Raw genomic sequence first — 23,405 nt, forward strand, 5'->3', positions numbered from 1 at the left:
TGGATTTTGGTGTTTTGGGATGGATTTGGGGAGGTTTTGGGATGGATTTGGGGTGGGTTTGTGATGAATTTTGGAGATTTTGGGGTCCTGCTGGATTCCTGTGGGGTTTTTGGGGATCCCAGCAATTCCCACAGAATTTTGGGGGTCCCTGTGGGGGTCCCCTTCCCATTTTTTGGGACCCCCAGCACCCCCCAAACCCCGAGAAATTCAGGATTTTTAAAAATCCCAGCAACTCCCGCGGGGTTTTGGGGTTCAGCTCCCACCCGGGGGGATTTGGGGAGGGGTCCCTGACCCCGTGTGCCCCCCCAGGTGACGTCAGCATCGGTATCAAGTGTGCCCCGGGCGTGGTGGGGCCGGCAGAGGCCGACCTGGACTTCGACATCATCAGGAACGACAACGACACCTTCACCGTCAAGTACACGCCCAAGGGGGCCGGGCTGCACACCATCATGGTGCTGTTCGCGGGCCAGGTGGGGCTGGGGGCTTCAAAGGGGGCTGGGGGCTTCGGGGGGGCTGGGGGGGCTGGGGGATTCAGGAGGGTTTGGGGGGATTTGGGGGATTTGGGTCAGGGGGCTGCACACCATCATGGTGCTGTTCGCGGGCCAGGTGGGGCTGGGGGCTTCGGGGGGGCTGGGGGCTTCAGGGGGGTCAGAGGAGTTTAGGGGATTCAGGGGATTTGGGTCAGGGGGCTGCACACCATCATGGTGCTGTTCGCTGGCCAGGTGAGGCTGGGGGCTTCGGGGGGGGGCTGGGGGCTTCAGGGGGGTCAGAGGAGTTTAGGGGATTCAGGGGATTTGGGTCAGGGGGCTGCACACCATCATGGTGCTGCTTGTTGGCCAGGTGGGGCTGGGGGCTTCAGGAGGGGCTGGGGGCTTCGGGGGGTTTGGGGGAGTCACAGGGGTCTTGGGGAGTCAGGGGGTTCAGGGAGGTTTGGGGGATTTGGGTCAGGGGGCTGCACACCATCATGGTGCTGTTTGCGGGCCAGGTGGGGCTGGGGGCTTCAGGGGGGGCTGGGGGAGTCACAGGGGTCTGGGGGATTTGGGTCAGGGGGCTGCACACCATCATGGTGCTGTTCGCAGGCCAGGTGGGGCTGGGGGCTTCAGGGGGGGCTGGGGGCTTCAGGAGGATTTGGGTCAGGGGGCTGCACACCATCATGGTGCTGTTCGCAGGCCAGGTGGGGCTGGGGGCTTCAGGGGGGGCTGGGGGCTTCAGGAGGATTTGGGTCAGGGGGCTGCACACCATCATGGTGCTGTTCGCTGGCCAGGTGGGGCTGGGGGCTTCGGGGAGGTTCTCAGGGGGGTCTTGGGGTGGATCTTGGGGGTCCCTGGGGGTCTCAGGGGATCCCCTGGGGGTCTTGGGGGTCTCAGGGGTCCCTGACCCCTTTATTTCCCCTCCCAGGCCACCCCCAGCAGCCCCATCCGGGTCAGGGTGGATCTCAGGGTGGTCTCAGGGTGCTCTGGATGGTCAGGGGGTCTCTGGGTGGTCTCAGGGGGGTCTCAGGGTGGTCTCTGGGGGTCTCTGACCCATTTTTTCCCTCCCCAGGCCACCCCCAGCAGCCCCATCCGGGTGAAGGTTGATCCCGCTCACGACGCCAGCAAGGTCAAGGCCGAGGGGCCCGGCCTGAGCCGCTCCGGTGGGTCTGGGGGGAATTGGGGGAAATTTGGGGGGGAATTTGGGGGTCCTGGGTGGGAATTTGGGTCCTGGGGGGGAATTGGGGGGGAACTGGGGGGGAATTGGGGGTCCCTGGGGAGGAATTTTGGGGTCTGGGGAGGAATTTGGGGTCCTGGGGGGGGGGGCTGGGGAGGGATTTTGGGATTTTTGGGAGTCTCTAATCAGGATTTGGGATTTTTGGGGGTGGCTGATGGGGATTTCTGGGGGGGTCTCTAACCAGAATTTGGGATTTCTGGGGGTATCTAACCAGAATTTGGGATTTTTGGGGAATGTCTAACTGGGATTTTTGGGGTTTCTAAATAGGATTTGGGATTTTTGGGGGTGTCTGATGGGGATTTTTGGAGATATCTAACCAGAATTTGGGATTTTTGGGGATGTCTAACTGGGATTCTGGGGGTATTTAACGAGGATTTTGTATTTCTGGGGTGTCTGATGTGGATTTTTGGGGTATTTAACCAGAATTTGGGATTTTTGGGGGTGTCTGATGTGGATTTTTAGGGTATTTAATCAGAATTTGGTATTTCTGGGGTGTCTGATGTGGATTTTGGGGGTATTTAACCAGGATTTTGTATTTCTGGGGTGTCTGACTGTGGATTTTGGGGGTATTTAATCAGAATTTGGTGTTTCTGGGGTGTCTGATGTGGATCTTTAGGGTATTTAACCAGAATTTGGTATTTCTGGGGTGTCTGACTGTGGTTTTGGGTGCCCAGGTGTGGAGCTGGGCAAGCCCACCCACTTCACGGTGAGCACCAAGGGCGGGGGCAGGGCTGCCCTGGACGTGCAGGTGACCGGGCCGGGCAAGGGCGAGGCCGTCAGGGACCTGCAGGTCACCGACAACCACGACGGCACCCACACGGTGACTTATACACCTGTGCAACAGGTGAGGGGCCAAAAATGTCATAGATAATCATAAATAATCATAAATAACCCACACGGTCACTTATACACCTGTGCAGCAGGTGAGGGGCCAGAAATGTCATAAATAATCATAAATAACCCACACGGTCACATACACACCTGTGCAGCAGGTATGGACACAAAACCATCCCTAAATAATCATAAATAATCATAAATGATCATAAATAACCCACACGGTGACTTATACACCTGTGCAGCAGGTGAGGGGCCAAAAATGTCATAAATAGTCATAAATAGTCATAAATAATCATAAATAACCCACATGGTCACCTACACACCTGTGCAGCAGGTATGGACACAAAATAATCATAAATAATTATAAATAATCATAAATAACCCACATGGTCATCTACACGCCTGTGCAGCAGGTATGGACACAAAAATACCCCAAAATAATCATAAATAATAATAAATAATCATAAATTATTGTAAATAACCCACACGGTCACCTACACACCTGTGCAGCAGGTGAGGGGCCTGAATAACCCAAAAAATATCCCAAAATAATCCTAAATAATCATAAATAGTCATAAACCACCCACACGGTGACTTACACACCTGTGCAGCAGGTATGGACCCAAAAATATCATAAATAATCATAAATAACCCACACGGTCACATACACACCTGTGCAGCAGGTGAGGGGCCATAAATGTCATAAATAATCATAAATAATCATAACTTACCCACATGGTCACTTACACACCTGTGCAACAGGTATGGGCACAAAAATGTCATAAATAATAATAAATAATCATAAATAACCCACACGGTGACTTATACACCTGTGCAACAGGTGAGGGGCCAGAAATGTCATAAATAATAATAAATAATCCTAAATAGTCATAAATAATCATAAATAGTCATAAATAACCCACATGGTCACCTACACACATGTGCAGCAGATATGGACCCAAAAATGTCATAGATAATCATAAATAATCCTAAATAACCCACACGGTCACCTATACACCTGTGCAGCAGGTGAGGGACCAAAAATATCATAAATGATCATAAATAGTCATAAATAACCATAAATAATCATAAATAATCATAAATAACCCACACGGTGACCTACACACCTGTGCAACAGGTGAGGAGCCAAAACTATCCCAAAAATATCATAAATAATCATAAATAACCCACACGGTGACTTATACACCTGTGCAGCAGGTATGGACCCAAAAATGTCATAGATAATCATAAATAATCCTAAATAATCCTAAATAACCCACACGGTCACATACACACCTATGCAACAGGTGAGGAGCCCCAAAACCAACCCCAAACCTTCCCCCAACACTGCCCCTGAAACTCCAAATCCCAAACCTCACCTGGATCAGCTCAGGGGGTCCCAAATCCCCTGAACCCCAAATCCCCTGAACCCCAAACCTCACTTGGATCAGCTCAGGGGGGTCCCCAAACCCCCTGAACCCCAAATCCCCTGAACCCCAAATCCCCTGAACCCCAAACCTCACCTGGATCAGGTCAGGGGGATCCCAAATCTCCTGAACCCACAAACTCCAAATTCCCTGCAGATCCCACCTGGATCAGGTCATGAGGGAGGTCCCCAAACCCCTGAACCCCAAATTCCCCCCAAACCCCACCTGGATCAGCTCAGGGGGGATCCCCAAACCCCCTGAACCCCAAACCCCCTGAACCCCACCTGGATCAGCTCAGGGGGGATCCCCAAACCCCCTGAACCCCAAACCCCCTGAACCCCACCTGGATCAGCTCAGGGGGGATCCCCAAATCCCCCTGAACTCCCCCTGACCCCTCTTTTTCCCCCCAGGGCAATCTGGGGGTGTCGGTGACCTACGGGGGGGACCCCATCCCCAAGAGCCCCTTCACTGTCGGGGTCAGCCCCGGCCTGGACCTGGGCAAGATCAAAATCTCCGGCCTGGACGACAGTAAGGGGGACAGGGGGGCTGGGGTTGGGGGGACTGGGATTTGGGGGGACCCTGGGGTTTGGGGCTTCCTTGTCCCCATTTTGGGGTTCCTGTCCCCATTTTGGGGTTCCCTGGGCCCACTTTGGGGTTCTCGGTCCCCATTCCGGGGTTCCTGTCCCCATTTTGGGGTTCCTGTCCCCATTTTGGGGTTCCTGTGCCCATTTTGGGTTCCTGTCCCCATTTTGGGGTTCCTGTCCCCATTTTGGGTTCCTGTCCCCATTCTGGGGTTCCTGTCTCCACTTTGGGTTCCTGTCCCCATTTCGGGGTTCCTGTCCCCACTTTGGGGTTCCTGTGCCCATTCTGGGGTTCCCTGTGCCCATTTTGGGGTTCCCTGTCCCCATTTTGGGGTTCCTGTCCCCATTCTGGGGTTCCCTGTCCCCATTTTAGGGTTCCTGTCCCCATTCTGGGGTTCCTGTGCCCACTTTGGGTTCTCTCTGCCCATTTTGGGGTTCCCCGTGCCCATTCTGGGGTTCCTGTCCCCATTTGGGGGTTCCTGTGCCCATTCTGGGATTCCCTGTGCCCACTTTGGGGTTCCTGTCCCCATTTTGGCGTTCCTGTGCCCATTTTGGGTTCCCTGTGCCCACTTTGGGGTTCCTGTCCCCATTCTGGGATTCCCTGTCCCCATTTTAGGGTTCCTGTCCCCACTTTGGGGTTCCTGTCCCCATTCTGGGGTTCCTGTCCCCATTCTGGGGTTCCTGTCCCCATTTTGGGTTCCCTGTCCCCATTTTGGGGTTCCTGTCCCCATTTTGGGTTCCCTGTGCCCATTCTGGGGTTCCTGTACCCATTTTGGGGTTCCTGTGCCCACTTTGGGTTCCTGTGCCCCACAGAGCTGGAGGTGGGCAAGGCCCAGGAGTTCACGGTCAAGGCCAAGGGCGCCGGGGGCCAGGGCAAGGTGGGCGCGCGGATCCTGGGGCCGGCGCGGAAGCCGGTGCCGTGCACGGTGGAGCCGGGCGCCGGCGGGGACAGCAGCGCCGTGCGCTTCGTGCCGCGCGACGAGGGCCCCCACAGCGTGGAGGTCACCTACGACGGCGTCCCCGTGCCCGGCAGCCCCTTCCCTGTCGAGGTGGTGCCGCCCACCGACCCCTCCAAGGTCAGCGCGGGGGTGTTGGGGGTGGGTGATGGACCTGGGACACAACTCAACCCAACTCAACCCAACCCAACCCAACTCAACCCAACGCAACTCAACCTAACTCAACCCAACCCATGTCAACTCAACCCAACGCAATTTAGCCCAACCAATCCAACCCAACGCAACTCAACCTAACCCAACCTAACTCAACCCTACTCAACCCAACCCAACTCAACCTAGCTCCACTCAACCAAACCCAACCCAACTCAACCCAACCCAACTCAATTTAGCCCAACCAATCCAACCCATATCAACCCAACTCAACCCAACTCAACCTAACTCAATCCAACCCAACTCAACCAACCCAACCGTACTCAATCCAACTAATGTAAATCAACCCATCCCAACTCAATTCAACCCAACCAATCCAACCCAGTTCAACCAAACTCAATCCATCCCAACTCAGTCCAATCCAATCCAACCAATCCAGTTCAATCCAACTCAACCCAACCCAACTCAACCAACCCAACCCAACCCAACCTTCCCGTTCCCCCAGGTCCGCGCCTTCGGCCCCGGTCTCCAGGGGGGCCTGGCGGGGGTTCCAGCCCCATTCACCATCGACACCAAAGGCGCCGGCACCGGCGGTTTGGGCCTGACCGTGGAGGGGCCCTGCGAGGCCAAAATCGAGTGCAAGGACAACGGCGACGGCACCTGCTCGGTGTCCTACCTGCCCACGGAGCCCGGCGACTACAACATCAACATCCTCTTCGCCGGCACCCACATCCCGGGCTCGCCCTTCCGCGCCCCGATCCGGCCGAAGTTCGACCCTTCCAAGGTCACCTGCGAAGGACCGGGGTTGGAGAAGGCCACGGCCGGGCAGCCGGGGCGCTTCCGGGTGGACTGCAGCCGGGCGGGAACGGCCGAGCTGACCATCGGCATCGCCTCGGAAGCCGGGGCGCAGGCGGAGGTGAGGGTGGAGGATAACGGCGACGGCATTTACACCATCGCCTACACGCCGCGCAGCGCCGGCGTGCACACCGTCACCGTGGAGTACGGCGGGCAGCCCGTGCCCCACTTCCCCAGCAAAGTGCGCGTGGAGCCGGCGCCGGCGGCCGTGGATACGGCCGGCATCAAGGTGTACGGGCCCGGCGTGGAGGGGAAGGGTGAGTTTGGGGTGGGGTGGAAGGGTTGGGTTGGGAATGGTAGGGTTGGGCTGAGTTGGGATGAGTTTGATTTAATTGGGTTGGGATGGGTTGAGTTGGGTTAGGTTGAGTTGGGTTGGGTTGGGTTGAATTCAGATGAGTTGGGATGAGTTGAGTTGTCTTGAGTTCAGTTGGATTGGGCTGGGAGTTTGACTTAATTGAGTTGGGATGGGTTGAGTTGGGATGAATTGGGTTGAGTTGGGTTGGTTGCATTAGTTGGGTTGAGTTGGGTTTGGTTGAGTTGAGTTGCGTTGGGTTGAATTGGGTTGAGTTTGGGTTGCTTGAGTTGAGTTGGGTTGAGTTGAGTTGGGTTTGGTTGAGTTGGGTTTGGTTGAGTTGGGTTGGATTGAGTTGGGTTGGATTGAGTTGGATTGGGTTGAGTTGACTTGGGTTGGGTTGGTTGCATTAGTTGGGTTGATTTGGGTTTGGTTGAGTTGGGTTGGGTTGAGTTGAGTTGAGTTGGGTTGTGTTAGTTGCATTAGTTGGGTTGGGTTGGTTGGCATGAGTTGGGTTGAGTTGGGTTGGGTTGGTTGGCATGAGTTGGGTTGAGTTGGGTTGGTTGGTTGGCATGAGTTGGGTTGAGTTGGGTTGAGTTAGGTTGGGTTGGGTTGGTTGCATTAGTTGAGTTGGGTTGAGTTGTGTTGGGTTGGGTTGGGTTGAGTTAGGTTGGGTTGAGTTGAGTTGGGTTGGGTTGGTTGCATTAGTTGAGTTGAGTTGCGTTGGGTTGAATTGGGTTGAGTTTGGGTTGCTTGAGTTGGGTTGAATTGGGTTTGGTTGAGTTGGGTTGGATTGAGTTGGGTTGGGTTGAGTTGACTTGTGTTGGGTTGGTTGGCATGAGTTGGGTTGAGTTAGGTTGGGTTGGGTTGGTTGCATTAGTTGAGTTGGGTTGGTTCGAGTTGAGTTGGGTTCAGTTGGGTTGGAAGAAGCCCCCACTGACCCCGCCCCGTCCCCCCCAGGCGTGTTCCGCGAGGCCATCACGGAGTTCGAGGTGGACGCGCGGGCCGTGGCCAAGGCCGGCGGGCCCCACGTCAAGGCCCTGGTGTCCAACCCCTCCGGAAACGTCACCGAGACCTTCGTGGAGGACCGGGGTGACGGCACCTACCACGTGGAGTACACGCCCTACGAGGAGGGTGAGCGCGGCGCTGCCGGGCCTTGGGGGCGTTTCCAGAGATTTTGGGGACTTTAAAGGATTTTGTTGGATTTTGGGTGATTCTGTGGGATTTTGAGATATTTGGGGGGGATTTTGGATGATTTGGAGGAATTTGGGGGAATTTTGGGGGACTTTTAAAGGATTTTCTGGGATTTTTGGACAATCTTGGAGGATTTGAGGGGGATTTTTGGTGGGTTCGGAGGGATTCAAACAGATTTGGGGGGGGATTTAGGGGATTTTGGTGGATTTTGGGTGGGATTCTGAAGAATTTGGTGTATTTTAGGTGGGATTTGATGGACTTTGAGTGGCATTTGGTAAATTTGGGGTGGGTATTGGTAAATTTTGAGTGAGATTTGGCAATTTTGGGAGGGATTTGTTAATTTTGGTTGGGATTGGTGAATTTTGTTTGGGATTTGGTGAATTTGGGGTGGGATTTGGTAATTTTGTTGTGGGAATTGGTGGATTTTGTGAGGGATTTGGTGGATTTTGGGTGGGATTTTCAGGGATTTGGTGTGGGATTTGGTGAATTTTGTGTGGGATTCTGAGTGCTGGGCTCCCCCAGGCCTGCACACCGTGGATGTCACCTACGGGGGGGCCCCGGTGCCGCTGAGCCCGTTCCGCGTCCCCGTCACCGAGGGCTGTGACCCCAGCCGGGTGCGCGTGCACGGCCCCGGCATCCAGAGCGGCACCACCAACCAACCCAACAAGTTCACCGTGGAGACCCGGTGAGAGCCAAAATCCCAACGGGAATCCCCAAATCCTGATGGGAATCATCAAAATCCCAATGGGAATCCCCAAATTCTGATGGGACTCATCAAAATCCCAATGGGAATCCCTAAAATCCTGATGAGAATTGTCAAAATCCCAATGGGAATCATCAAAATCCCAATGGGAATCCCCAATTCCCAATGGGAATCTCAAAATCCTGATGGGAATCCCCAAATCACAATGGGAATCATCAAAATCCTGATGGGAATCATCAAAATTCCAATGGGAATCCCCAAATCCCAATGGGAATTGTCAAAATCCCAATGGGAATCATCAAAATCCTGATGGGAATCCCCCAAATCCCAATGGGAATCCCCAAATCCCAACGGGAATCCCCAAATCACAATGGGATTCCCAAATTCCTGATGGGAATCATCAAAATCCCAATGGGAATCATCAAAATCCTGATGGGAACCATCAAAATCCCAATGGGAATCCCCAAGTATCGATGAGAACCCCTAAAATCCTGATGGGAATCATCAAAATCCCTGTGGGAATCCCCAAATCCCAATGGGAATCCCAAATTCCTGATGGGAACCCTGTCTCCGTGACTCCAAACCTCCCCTCCATGGCCCCAAATCCCATTTGCCCCAAATTCCATTCGCCCAAATCCCATTTTCCCAATCCCATTCCCCAATCCCATTTCCCCAACCCCATTTCCCCATTCCCAACCCCATTTCCCCATTCCCCAATCCCATCCCCAATCCCATTTCCCCAATCCCATTTCACATTTCCCCAATCCCATTCCCCAATCCCATTCCCAATCCCATTTCACATTTCCCCAATCCCATTTCCCCATCCCCAATCCCATTTCCCCATTCCCCAATCCCATTCCCCAATCCCATTTCCCCATTCCCCAATCCCATTCCCCATCCCCAATCCCATTCCCCATCCCCAATCCCATTCCCCAATCCCATTTCTCCAATCCCCATCCCCAATCCCATTTCCCCTTTCCCCATCCCCAATCCCATTTCCCCATCCCCAATCCCATTTCCCCATTCCCAACCCCATTTCCCATTCCCCAATCCAATTCCCAATCCCATTCCCCAATCCCATTCCCAAACCCATTTTCCCAACCCCATTTCCCCAATCCCATTCCCATCCCCAATCCCATTTCCCCATCCCCAATCCCATTTCCCCATCCCCAATCCCATTTCCCCATCCCCAATCCTATTTCCCATCCCCAATCCCATTTCCCCATCCCCAATCCCATTTCCCCATCCCCAATCCCATTTCCCCATCCCCAATCCCATTTCCCCAATCCCATTCCCCATCCCCAATCCCATTTCCCCATCCCCAATCCCATTCCAAATCCCATTTCCCCATTCCCAATCCCATTTCCCCAATCCCATTCCCCAATCCCATTTCCCCATCCCCAATCCCATTCCCAATCCCATTTCCCCATTCCCAATCCCATTTCCCCATTTCCCCATCCCCAATCCCCAATCCCCAATCCCATTTCCCCAATCCCATTTCCCCAACCCCATTTCCCCAATCCCATTCCCCAATCCCCATTCCCAATCCCATTTCCCCATTTCCCCAATCCCATCCCCAATCCCATTTCTCATTCCCAACCGCGTTCCCTTCCCCCCGGCAGCGGGGCCGGCACGGGCGGTTTGGGGCTGGCCGTGGAGGGCCCCTCGGAGGCCAAGATGTCGTGCACGGACAACAAGGACGGCAGCTGCTCCGTGGAGTACGTCCCGTACGAGCCGGGCACCTACAGCCTCAACGTCACCTACGGCGGCCACCAGGTCCCCGGTGAGCTGCGGGGAATTTGGGGGATTTGGGGGATTTTGGGGAATTTTGGGATTTTTTTAGGAATTTTTAAAGATTTTTGGAGACATTTTGGTGATTTTTTGGGATTTTTGGGAATTTTTTGGAGATTTTTTTTTAGATTTTTTCATGACTTTTGGGAAATTTTTTGGAGTTTTTTTGGGAATTTTGGGGGATTTAGGGTGGATTTTTTGGGAATTGTTGTTGATTTTTTGGGAATTTTTTTGGGGATTTTGGGGGAATTTTTGATGATTTTTTCATGATTTTTGGGGAATTTTTGGAGATTTTTGGGGGATTTTTTTGGAATTTTGGGGGGATTTTTTAAAGATTTTTGGAGATATTTTGGTGATTTTTTGGGAATTTTTTTTATTTTTTGGGGATTTTTTGGGGAATTTTTTGGGGATTTCTTGAGATATTTTCATGATTTTTGGGGACTGTTCGGAGTTTTTTTTTTAATTTGGGGGGATTTTTTGGGGAATTTTTGGGAATTTTTGTTTATTTTTTTGAGATTTTTGGGGAATTTTTTTGAGATTTTTTGGGGAATTTTGGGGGATTTAGGGTGGATTTTTGGGGAGTTGTTGATTTTTTGGGAATTTTTTGGGGATTTTTGGGGAATTTTTTTTGGAACTTTTGCGGGGATTTTGGGGGATTATTTTGGGGATTTTTTTGGAATTTTTTTGGAATTTTTTTGGAATTTTTGGGGGATTTTTAGAGAATTTTTAGGGATTTTTGAGGATTTTTTTAGTGATGTTTTGGTGATTTTTTAATGATTTTTGGGAATCTGTTGGTGATATTTTGATGATTTTAGAGGGATTTTTTTGCTGATTTTTTGGGGATTTTTTTTGGAATTTCCCTAAATCCCATTTTCCCCCGCAGGGAGCCCGTTCCAGGTGCCGGTGTCGGACGTGGTTGACGCCTCCCGCGTGTCCTGCGGGGGTCCCGGCCTCACCCCCGGCCACGTCCGCGCCAACGTCCCCCAGAGCTTCACCGTGGACACGTCCAAGGCCGGCGTGGCCCCGCTCGACGTCAAAGTGCAGGGCCCCAAAGGTCAGCAGGGGGGGTTTGGGGAATGTGGGGGGATTTTTAGGAGGTTTTGTGGGATTTGGGGGGGTTTTGGAGGAGGTTTTGTGGGATTTGGGGATCCAGTTTGGTGTTCCTCAGTTTTCCCCCTGACAAATCTGAATATCCCACTCAGACACCCTCAAACCTCCCCAGATCCCCCTGACAAACTCCAATCCCCCTTCACAGACCCCCCTGACAAACCCCAAACCTCTCTCAGACCTCCCTGACAAACCTCAGACACCCCTGACAAACCCCAAACCCCCCTCAAATCCCCCTGACAAACCCAAATTCCCCCCTCAGACCCCCCTGACAAACCCAAATTCCCCCCTCAGACCCGAAGTCCCCCCTCAGACCCCCCTGACAAACCCCAATCCCCCCTCAGACCCCCCTGACCATCCTCAGACCCCCCCCCAAACCCCCCTGACAAGCCCCAGACCCCCTGACAAACCCCAACCCCCCCCTCAGACCCCCCTGACAAACCCCAATTGCCCCCTCAGACCCCCCAACAAACCCCCTGAGACCCCCTTGACAAACCCCAGACCCCCCTGACAAGCCCCAATTCCCCCCTGACAAACCCCAATTCCTCCCTCAAACCCCCTCAAGTCCCCCTGACAAACCCCAGACCCCCCTTGACAAACCCCAATTCCCCCCTCAGACCCCCTGACCTTCCCCAACCCCCCCCAAACCCCCTCAAACCCCAATTCCCCTCTCAGACCCCCCAACAAACCCCCTGAGACTCCCTTGACAAACCCCAGACCCCCCTGACAAACCCCAGACCCCCCCTGACAAACCCCAATTCCCCCTCAGACCCCCCTGACAAACCCCAAATCCCCTCTCAGACCCCCTTGACAAACCCCAGAGCCCCCTGACAAGCCTCAAACCCCTCTCAGACCCCCCTGACAAACCCCAATTCCCCCTCAGACCCCCCCTCAGACCCCCCGACCCATCCTCAATCCCCCCTCAAACCCCTCAAACCCCCCTGACCATCCCCAATCCCCCACCAAACCCCCTCAAAACCCCCTGAGCCATCCTCAATCCCCCCTCAAACCCCCCTGACAAACCCCAATCCCCCCTCAAACCCCTGAAACCCCCTCAGACCCCCCTGACAAACCCAAATTCCCCCCTCAAACCCCCCTGACCCCGCTAACAAACCCCAATATCTCCCTCAAACCCCCCCAAACCCCCCTGACAAGCCCCAGAGCCCCCTGACAAACCCCAATCCCTTCTCAGACCCCCTTGACAAGCCCCAATTTCCCCGAGACCCACTCAAACCCCCCCAAACCCCCCTCACACCCCTCTGACCATCCCCACTCCCCCCTCAAACGCCCCTCACACCCCCCTGACCATCCCCACTGCCCCCCAGGAATCCTGGAGCCCGTGGACATCGCGGACAACGGCGACGGCACTCAGCGCGTCTCCTACGTGCCGTCCCGCGAGGGGCCCTACAGCATCTCCGTGCGCTACGGCGACCACGAGGTGCCCCGCAGGTCGGTGTGGGGGACACTGAGGGGTGACCCCTGGGGGGGTTTTGGGGTCTGCTGACCCCCATCTCCCTCCCTCAGCCCCTTCAAGGTGAAGGCTCTGCCCACCCACGATGCCAGCAAGGTGCGGGCGAGCGGCCCCGGGCTCAACACCACGGGGGTGCCGGCCAGCCTGCCCGTGGAGTTCACCATCGACGCCAAGGACGCCGGCGAGGGGCTGCTGGCCGTGCAGATCACGGTGCTGAGGGGGTTTGGGGGCTTTGAGGGGGTTTGGGGATGGGGTTTGGGGGGTTTGGGGGGGGTGGGAAGGGTTGGAGGGTTTTGGTGTCGGTGCTCGGTTGGGGGTTTAGGGGGTGGTTGGTGATGGAGGTGGTGGTTTTGTGCCTCCTGCTCATCACACATCTCCTAAATTCCATTTTTAACTCCCCAATCCCATCTCACCCTCCTTAAATCCCATTTTTAACTCCCCAGCCCCATCCCACATTCCTTAAATCCCATGTTTTCCCGCCTCAACCTCACCCTATATTCCTTAAATCTCATTTTTCCTCCCCAACCTCACCCTATATTCCTTAAATCCTATTTTTTTCTCCCCAAACCCTACCCTCTATTCCCTTAAATCCTATTCCCTCATTCCCATGTTGTTCCTCTCAGCCTCACCCTATATCCCTTAAATCCATTTTTTTTCTCCCCAGCCCCACCCCACATTCCTTAATTCCCATGTTTTTCCTCTCAACCCCACCCTATATTCCTTAAATCCTATTTTTTTCTCCGCAACCCCACCCCACATTCCCTCATTCCCATATTTTCCCCCCTCAACCTCACCCTATATCCCTTAAATCCATTTTTTTTCTCTTCAGCCCCATTCCCTCATTCCCATGTTTTTCCTCTCACCTCACCCTATATTCCCTAAATCCTATTTTTTTCTCCGCAACCTCACCCCACATTCCCTAATTCCAACGTTTTTCCTCTCAACCCCACCTCATTATTCCTTAAATCCTATTTTTTCCTCCAACCTCATCCCACATTCCCTAATTCCCATGTTTTCCCCCCTCAACCCCACCCTATATTCCTTAAATCCTATTTTTTTCTCCCCACCCCACATCCCCTAAATCCCCTTTTTTTTCTCCCCAAGCCCTACCCCATATTCCCTAATTCCTTTTTATTTCTCCCCAACCCCTCCAAATTCCTTAAATCCCATTTTTTTCCTCCGCAACCTCACCCCATAATCCCTAATTCAGTTTTGTCACCCCAAACCCACCCCACATCCACTAAATCCCATTTTACCCCTCAACTTCACACATTTCTACCTCACCAGTTGCCAAAATTCCCACTTTTTCCCCTCAGGTAAAAACTTTTCCCTCAGGATTCTGAGGGGAAGCCCAAGGGAGCTTGACCCCAAATCCACTGGGAGCTTAAGGAGTTGCCCAGATCCTTTTTCCAGGCCCTAAAATTCAATTCCACACCCCCAAATTGCCCAAATTTCCATTTTTCCACCACTCACCTACCCAAATTCCCATTCTCACCTCGCCAGCTGCCAAAATTCCCACTTTCTCCCCTCAGGGAAAAACTTTTCCCGTCAGGATCTCCAAGTGAAACCCAAGGGAGCTTGAGCCCAACCAGCAGCTCTGAGATCCTTTTTCACAGTCCTAAAATCCAACTCCACACCCCAAAAGTGCCCAAATTTCCACTTCTCCACCTCTCAACCATTAAAATTCCCATTCTCACTGCACCAGCTGACAAAATTCCCACTTTCTCCCCTCAGGGAAAAACTTTTCCCTCAGGATCCTGAGGAAAAACCCAAGGGAGCTTGACCCCAAACCCACTGGGAGCTTTGGGATCCTTTTTCCCAGCCCTAAAATCCAATCCCACAGCCCAAAACCCACCCAAATTGCCATTCTCACCTCACCAGCTGCCAAAATTCCCACGTTTTCCCCTCAGGAAAAAACTTTACCCCTCAGGATCTCCAAGGGAAACCCAAGGGAGCTTGACCCCAAACCCACTTGGGAGCTTTAGGATCCTTTTTCCCCGCTGTAAAATCCAACCCCACACCCCAAAAGTGCCCAAATTCCCATTTTTCCACCTCTCAACCATTAAAATTCCCATTCTCACTGCACCAGTTGCCAAAATCCCCACTTTTTCCCCTCATGAAAAAACTTTTCCCCTCAGGATGCTGAGAGGAAACCCAAGGGAGCTTGACCCCAAATCCAGTGGGAGCTCAAGGAGTTGCCCAGATCCTTTTTCTTGGCCCTAAAATTCAATTCCACACCCCCAAATTGCCCAATTTCCGTTTTTCCACCACTCACCCACCCAAAATTCCCATTCTCACCTCACCAATGGGCAAAATTCCCACTTTCTCCCCTCAGGGAAAAACTTTTCCCCTCAGGATCTCCAAGTGAAACCCAAGGGAGCTTGAGCATTATCAGCAGCTCTGGGATCCTTTTTCCCAGCCCTAAAATCCAATTCCACATCCCAAAAGTGCCCAAATTCCCACTTCTCCACCTCTCAACCATCAAAATTTCCATTCTCACCTCACCAGCTGCCAAAATTCCCACTTTTTCCCCTCAGGAAAAAACTTTTCCCCTCAGGATGCTGAGGGGAAGCCCAAGGGAGCTTGACCCCAAACCCACTGGGAGCTTTGGGATCCTTTTTCCCAGCCCTAAAATCCAATTCCACACCCCAAAACCCACCCAAATTCCTCTTCTCACCTCACCCGGTGCCAAAATTCCCACTTTTTCCCCTCAGGGAAAAACTTTTCCCCTCAGGATCTCCAAGTGAAACCCAAGGGAGCTTGAGCCCAATCAGCAGCTCTGGGATCCTTTTCCCCAGCCCTAAAATCCAATTCCACACTCTAAAAGTGCCCAAATTCCCACTTCTCCACCTCTCAACCATTAAAATTCCCATTCTCACTGCACCAGCTGACAAAATCCACACTTTCTCCCCTCAGGGAAAAACTTTTCCCCTCAGGATGCTGAGGGGAAGCCCAAGCGAGCTTGACCCCAAACCCACTGGGAGCTCTGGGATCCTTTTTCCCAGCCCTAAAATCCAACCCCACACCCCAAAACTGCCCAAATTCCTCTTCTCACCTCACCAGTTGCCAAAATTCCCACTTTCTCCCCTCAGGAAAAAACTTATCTGCTCAGGGTGCTGAGGGGAAACCCAAGGGAGCTTGAGCCCAAACCCAGGAGCTCTGGGATCCTTTTTCCCAGCCCTAAAATCCAATTCCACACCCCAAAAGTGCCCAAATTCCCACTTCTCCACCTCTCAACCATCAAAATTTCCATTCTCACCTCACCAGCTGCCAAAATTCCCACTTTCTCCCCTCAGGGAAAAACTTTTCCCCTCAGGATGCTGAGGGAAAACCCAAGGGAGCTTGACCCGAATCCACTGGGAGCTCTGGGATCCTTTTTCCCAGCCCTAAAATCCAACCCCACACCCCAAAACCCACCCAAATTCCCATTCTCACCTCACCAACGGACGAAATTCCTGTTTTTTCCCCTCAGGATCCCGAGGGGAAGCCCAAGAAAGCCTCGATCCGGGACAACCAGGACGGCACCTACACCGTGTCCTATGTGCCGGACATGACCGGGCGCTACACAATCCTCATCAAATACGGGGGGGATGAAATCCCTTATTCCCCTTATCGCATCCGGGCCGTGCCCACCGGCGACGCCAGCAAGTGCACGGTCACCGGTGAGCCCCAAAACGGGGGAAAACCCCCCAAAATCGGGAGAAAACACGCCAAAAATGGGAAAAAACACGCTAAAAATAACAGGGGAACCCCCCCCCCCCCCTAAAATGGGGGATACCACCTGAGGAGTGGGAGAAACCACCGCGCAAACCCCCTCAGGAATGGGGGGGGCACAAGCCACGGGGAAAGGGGCACGGCTGCACCGAGGGGGGATTATTTTGGGGAGGTGTTTTGGGGGATTTTTTGGGGGGTTTGGAGGGGTTTTGGGGGTCTCACGGCTGTGTCTCACTGGATTTCTTGCTTCTCTGCCCACCCCACCCCACGCCCACCCCCCCACGCCCACCCCCCCACGCTGTAGTTTCCATCGGAGGTCACGGCTTAGGTAAGAGCACGGCTTGGTTTGGGGGGGGGAGCATGGCCTGGACCCCCCCCGTGCACCCCAAAAACGAGACCCCCCCCAGCACCCCAAAAACTGCCCAGCATGGGGGGGGGGGGGAAATTGGGGAGGGGGTTTGGGCTGCGCTGGGAGGGGGTTTGGGCTGGGAGGGACAAAAGGTGAAGAGGGGAGACCCCCCTAAAATTAATAATGAGGGAGTCCCAAACTCAATTAATGAGGGGACACCCCCAAAATTAATAATGAAGGAGCCCCAAACTCAATTAATGATGGAGACCCCTCTAAAATTATTATTGAGGGAGCCCCAAACTCAATTAATGATGGGGACAACCCTAAAATTAATAATGAGGGAGCCCCAAATTTAATTAATGATGAGGGACACCCCAAAATTTATAATGAGGGAGCCCCAAACTCAATTAATGATGATAGATCCCCAAAATTAATAATGAGGGAGCTCCAAATATAATTAATGGTGGGGACCCCCCAGAATTAATGATGGGGACCCTAAACTCAATTAATGATTGGAGACCCCCAAATTATTGATAAGGGAGCTCCAAACTTAGTTAATGATGGGACACCCCAAAAATTCATAATGAAGGAGCCCCAAATTTAATTAATGATGGGTTTCCTGGCCCCATTTTGGGTTTCCTGTCCCTATTTTGGGTTTCCTGGCCCCATTTTTGGGTTTCCTGACCCCGATTTCCTTTAGGACCAGGCCTGGGCCCCACGATCCAGCTGGGCCAGCAGACCCTGATCATGGTGGTCCCATTTTGGGTTTCCTGGCCACGTTTTGGCCCCAATGGATCCATTCTGGGATTCCTGTCCCCATGTTGGATTTCCTTGACCCATTTTTGGTTTTCCTGACCCCAATTTCCTGTAGGACCAGGCCTGGGCCCCACGATCCAGCTGGGCCAGCAGACCCTGATCATGGTGGCCCCAATGGATCCATTTTGGGTTTCCTGGTCCCATTTTGGGTTTCCTGGCCCCATTTTGGGTTTCCTTGCCCAATTTCCTTTAGGACCAGGCCTGGGCCCCACGATCCAGCTGGGCCAGCAGATCCTGATCACAGTGGGCCCCAATGGATCCATTTTGGCATCCCTGTCCCCATTTTGGGTTTCCTGGTCCCATTTTGGGTTTTCTTGCCCCTTTTTGGGAATTTTTGGGGTCCTTGGCTCCATTCCTGACCCCCAGCTCCTTTAGGACCAGGCCTGGGCCCCACGATCCAGCTGGTCCAGCAGACCCTGATCATGGTGACCCCATTTTGGGTTTCCTTGCCCCATTTTTGGGTTTCCTTGCCCCATTTTGGGTTTCCTGGCCATGTTTTGGGTTTCCTTGCCCTTTTTTGAGGATCCTGACCCCAATTTCCTTTAGGACCAGGCCTGGGCCCCACGATCCAGCTGGGTGAGCAGACCCTGATCACGGTGGACGCCAAGGCCGCGGGCAAGGGCAAGGTGACGTGCTCGGTGTGCACGCCCGACGGCTCCGAGGTGGACGTGGACGTGGTGGAGAACCCCGACGGCACCTTCGACATCTTCTACACGGCCCCCCAGCCCGGGAAATACGTGATCTGCGTGAGGTTCGGGGGGGAGCACATCCCCAACAGCCCCTTCCAGGTCATGGTGAGTCAAAATTGGGGTAAAAATGGGGAGAAATGGGAATTATTGGGGTAAAAATGGGGTAAAAATGGGAATTATTGGGGTAAAAATGGGAATTATTGGGGGAGCACATCCCCAACAGCCCCTTCCAGGTCATGGTGAGTCAAAATTGGGGTAAAAATGGGGAGAAATGGGAATTATTGGGATAAAAATGGGATTTGTTGGGGTAAAAATGGGAATTATTGGGGGAGCACATCCCCAACAACCCCTTCCAGGTCATTGTGAGTGACAATGGGCTGAAAATGGGGAGAAAATGGGAATTATTGGGGTAAAAATGGGAATTATTGGGGAAATTCAAGATCTGTGTGAGATTTGGGGGGAGCACATCCCCAACAGCCCCTTCCAGGTCATGGTGAGTGAAAACGGGGAGGAAATGGGGAAAAACGGGGAGAAAATGGGAATTAGTGCGATAAAAATGGGAATTATTGGGGGAAAATGGGATTTATTGGGGTAAAATGGGATTTATTGGGATAAAAATGGAAATTATTGGGGGAAAATGGGATTTATTGGAGTAAAAATGGGATTTATGGGGGTAAAATGGGAATTATTGGAGTAAAATGGGATTTATGGGGGTAAAACCAGAATTTATTGGGGTAAATTGGGAATTACTGCGATAAAAATGGGAATTATTGGGGGAAAATGGGATTTATTGGAGTAAAAATGGGATTTATTGGGATAAAAATGGAAATTATTGGGGGGAAATGGGATTTATTGAGGGGAAAAATGGGATTTATGGAGGATTTTGGGGGGAAATGATGGAATATGAGGAGAAATTTGGGCAAAGTGCCCAGGGGGGTTTTTGGGGTGCCCTGACCCTCGGTGCCCCCCAGGCCACGGAGCGAGCGCTGCTGGGGGTGAACGGGCTGGACATGGCCGGGCTGCGGCCCTTCGACCTCGTCATCCCCTTCACCATCAAAAAGGGGGAGATCACAGGTGAGGGGGCACAGGGGGGGTTTGGGGGGCGGGGGGAGAGCCCCAGAACAGCCCCAAACGGGCTCCAGAATTACAGAGAGTTGGGGCCAAAGTGCTGTGGAAACGGCGTCAAAAATGGTGTAAAAATGGGGCAAAAATGGTGCAAAAACGGGGCACAAATACTGCAAAATTGGCATAAAAGTTCTGCAAAATCGGGGCAAAAATGCTGTAAATGAGCATTAAAATGCTGCAAAATTGGCACAAAAATGCTGTAAAATTGGTACAAAAATGCTGCAAAATTGGCAGAAAAATACTGCAAAAATGGTGCAAAAATGGGTCAAAAATGCTGCAAAATTGGCACAAAAATGCTGCAAAATTGGCATAAAAATACTGCAAAAATGGTGCAAAAATGGCACAAAAATGCTGCAAAATTGGCATAAAAATGCTGCAAAATCAGCACAAAAATGCTGTACAATTGGCACAAAAATGCTGCAAAATTGGGGCAAAAATGGGTCAAAAATGCTGCAAAATTGGCACAAAAGTTCTGCAAAATTGGGGCAAAAATGCTGTAAATTGGCATAAAAATGCTGTAAATTGACATAAATATGCTGCAAAATTGGGGCAAAAATACAGAAAAATCAGGGCAAAAGTGCTGTAAAATTGGGGCAAAAATGCTGCAAAATTGACACAAAATTGCTGCAAAATTGACGCAAAAATGCTGCAAAATTGGCACAAAAATGCTGCAAAATTGGCATAAAAATATAGCTAGATCAGCTGAAAAATCAGCCCCGAAATCAACCCAAATCAGCCCCAAAATCAGCCCCAAATCACCCCAAAACCACCTCAAAATCAGCTCCAAACCAGCCCTGAAAACAACCCAAAATCAGCCCCAAATCCTCCAAAATCAACTCTGAAATCAGCCCCAAATTAGCCCCAAATCCCCCTAAATCAGCTCCAAACCAGCTCAAAATCAGCCCCAAAATCAGCCCAAAATCCCCCAAAATCAACCCAAAAAACCTCTTGAGTGTCCTCAGGTGTGCCCAGGTGTCCCCAGCCCCTCCAGCTGTCCCCAGGTGTGCTGACCCCTGTCCCCTGTGTCCCCTGTCCCCAGGTGAGGTGCGGATGCCCTCGGGCAAGGTGGCCATGACAATCCCCAGGTGTCCCCAGCCCCTCCAGGTGTCCCCAGCTGTCCCCAGGTGTCCTCAGCCCCTCCAGGTGTCCCAGATGTGTCCCAGATGTGTCCCCAGGTGTGCTGTCCCCTGTCCCCAGGTGAGGTGCGGATGCCCTCAGGCAAGGTGGCCATGACAATCCCCAGCTGTCCCCAGCTGTCCCAGCTGTCCTCCAGGTGTCCCCAGGTGTCTCTAGGTGTGTCCCAGGTGTCCCCAGGTGTGCCCATGTGTGCTGACCCCTGTCCCCTGTGTCCCCTGTGTCCCCTGTCCCCAGGTGAGGTGCGGATGCCCTCAGGCAAGGTGGCCATGACAAACCCCAGGTGTCCCCAGCCCCTCCAGGTGTCCCAGGTGTCTCTAGGTGTGTCCCAGGTGTCCCAAGGTGACCCCTGTGTCCCCTGTCCCCAGGTGAGGTGCGGATGCCCTCAGGCAAGGTGACCATGACAATCCCCAGGTGTCTCAGGTGTCCCCAGCCCCTCCAGCTGTCCCAGGTGTCCCCAGGTGTCTCTAGGTGTGTCCCAGCTGTCCCTAGGTGTCCCCAGGTGTGTCCCCAGCTGTCCCCAGGTGTGCCCATGTGTGCTGACCCCTGTCCCCTGTGTCCCCTGTGTCCCCTGTGTCCCCTGTGTCCCCTCTGTCCCTTGTGTCCCCAGGTGAGGTGCGGATGCCCTCGGGCAAGGTGGCCACCCCGGACATCACGGACAACAAGGACGGCACCGTCACCGTCAGGTTCGCGCCCAGCGAGGCCGGGCTGCACGAGATGGACATCCGGTGTGACAATATACATATACCAGGTATATAGGGGATTCTATAGGGGATTCTATAGGGGATTTATGGGGTCTGGGGTGTGGCTGCACGAGATGGACATCCGCTGTGACAACATACATATACCTGGTATTCTATAGGGGATTTATAGGGGATTCTATAGGGGATTTATGGGGGATTTATGGGGTCTGGGGTGTGGCTGCACGAGATGGACATCCGCTGTGACAACATACATATACCTGGTGTGTATAGGGGATTCTATAGGGGATTCTATAGGGGATTTATAGGGGATTTATGGGGTGTGGCTGCACAAGATGGACATTCGCTGTGATAACATACATATACCAGGTATGTATAGGGGATTTCTGGGGGATTTATGGGATTTATGGGGTCTGGGGTGTGGCTGCACGAGATGGACATTCGCTGTGATAACATACATATACCTGGTGTGTATAGGGGATTCTATAGGGGATTCTATAGGGGATTTATAGGGGATTTATGGGGTGTGGGGTGTGGCTGCACGAGATGGACATCCGCTGTGACAACATACACATTCCAGGTATGGGATTCTATAGGGGATTTATGGGGGATTTATGGGGGATTTATGGGGTCTGGGGTGTGGCTGCACGAGATGGACATTCGCTGTGACAATATACATATACCAGGTATTCTATAGGGGATTCTATAGGGGATTTATAGGGGATTTATGGGATTGGGGTGTGGCTGCACGAGATGGACATCCGCTGTGACAACATACACATTCCAGGTATTCTATAGGGGATTCTATAGGGGATTCTATAGGGGATTTATGGGATTGGGGTGTGGCTGCACGAGATGGACATTCGCTGTGACAACATACACATACCTGGTGTGTATAGCGGGTTTATGGGGGATTCTATAGGGGATTTATAGGGGATTAAGGGGATTTATGGGGTCTGGGGTGTGGCTGCACGAGATGGACATTTGCTGTGACAACATACATATACCAGGTATTCTATAGGGGATTTATAGGGGATTTATAGGGGATTTATGGGATTCTATAGGGGATTTATGGGATTGGGGTGTGGCTGCACGAGATGGACATTCGGTGTGATAACATACATATGCCAGGTATATAGGGGATTCTATAGGGGATTTATGGGGGATTTATGGGGTCTGGGGTGTGGCTGCACGAGATGGACATTCGCTGTGACAACATACACATTCCAGGTATTCTATAGGGGATTTATGGGATTCTATAGGGGATTTATGGGGGATACTATAGGAGATTTATGGGATTTTATAGGGGATTTATGGGTGATTCTATAGGAGATGTATGGGATTTATGGGGGATTTATGGGTGATTCTATAGGGGATTTATGGGATTCTATAGGGGATTTATGGGGTCTGGGGTGTGACTGCATGAGATGGACATTCGCTGTGACAACATACACATTCCAGGTATTCTATAGGGGATTCTATAGGGGATTTATGGGATTCTATGGGGGATTTATGGGATTCTATGGGGGATTTATAGGGGATTTATGGGGTCTGGGGTGTGGCTGCATGAGATGGACATCCACTGTGACAATATACATATACCAGGTATGGGATTTATAGGGGATTTATAGGGGATTTATAGGGGATTTATAGGGGATTTATGGGGGATTTATGGGGTCTGGGGTGTGACTGCATGAGATGGACATCCAGTGTGACAATATACATATACCAGGTATAGGGGATTTATAGGGGATTCTATAGGGGATTTATAGGGGATTCTATAGGGGATTTATGGGGTCTGGGGTG

The 23,405-nt window shown here is 52.4% G+C and overlaps 1 protein-coding gene across 1 annotated transcript in view; it reads left to right on the forward strand.

Moving 5' to 3' along the window:
- Positions 1 to 23,405, forward strand: part of LOC117011543 (filamin-A-like) — a gene marked incomplete at its 5' end in the record, with an annotated part of 73,047 nt that overhangs the window by 16,223 nt on the left and 33,419 nt on the right. The window contains 17 exons of the mRNA XM_033086969.1: positions 310 to 470; positions 1,543 to 1,633; positions 2,382 to 2,551; positions 4,382 to 4,499; positions 5,366 to 5,628; positions 6,164 to 6,770; positions 7,766 to 7,939; positions 8,522 to 8,684; positions 10,325 to 10,485; positions 11,377 to 11,547; positions 12,926 to 13,049; positions 13,125 to 13,281; positions 16,544 to 16,733; positions 17,090 to 17,113; positions 18,497 to 18,744; positions 19,611 to 19,713; positions 21,509 to 21,649. Of these exons, the coding sequence (XP_032942860.1) occupies positions 310 to 470; positions 1,543 to 1,633; positions 2,382 to 2,551; positions 4,382 to 4,499; positions 5,366 to 5,628; positions 6,164 to 6,770; positions 7,766 to 7,939; positions 8,522 to 8,684; positions 10,325 to 10,485; positions 11,377 to 11,547; positions 12,926 to 13,049; positions 13,125 to 13,281; positions 16,544 to 16,733; positions 17,090 to 17,113; positions 18,497 to 18,744; positions 19,611 to 19,713; positions 21,509 to 21,649 (3,066 nt within the window). The remainder of the gene's footprint in view (positions 1 to 309; positions 471 to 1,542; positions 1,634 to 2,381; positions 2,552 to 4,381; positions 4,500 to 5,365; positions 5,629 to 6,163; positions 6,771 to 7,765; positions 7,940 to 8,521; positions 8,685 to 10,324; positions 10,486 to 11,376; positions 11,548 to 12,925; positions 13,050 to 13,124; positions 13,282 to 16,543; positions 16,734 to 17,089; positions 17,114 to 18,496; positions 18,745 to 19,610; positions 19,714 to 21,508; positions 21,650 to 23,405) is intronic.

This window comes from Catharus ustulatus, unplaced genomic scaffold (genome assembly GCF_009819885.2).
Source record: "Catharus ustulatus isolate bCatUst1 unplaced genomic scaffold, bCatUst1.pri.v2 scaffold_86_arrow_ctg1, whole genome shotgun sequence".
Classification (NCBI taxonomy): domain Eukaryota; kingdom Metazoa; phylum Chordata; class Aves; order Passeriformes; family Turdidae; genus Catharus; species Catharus ustulatus.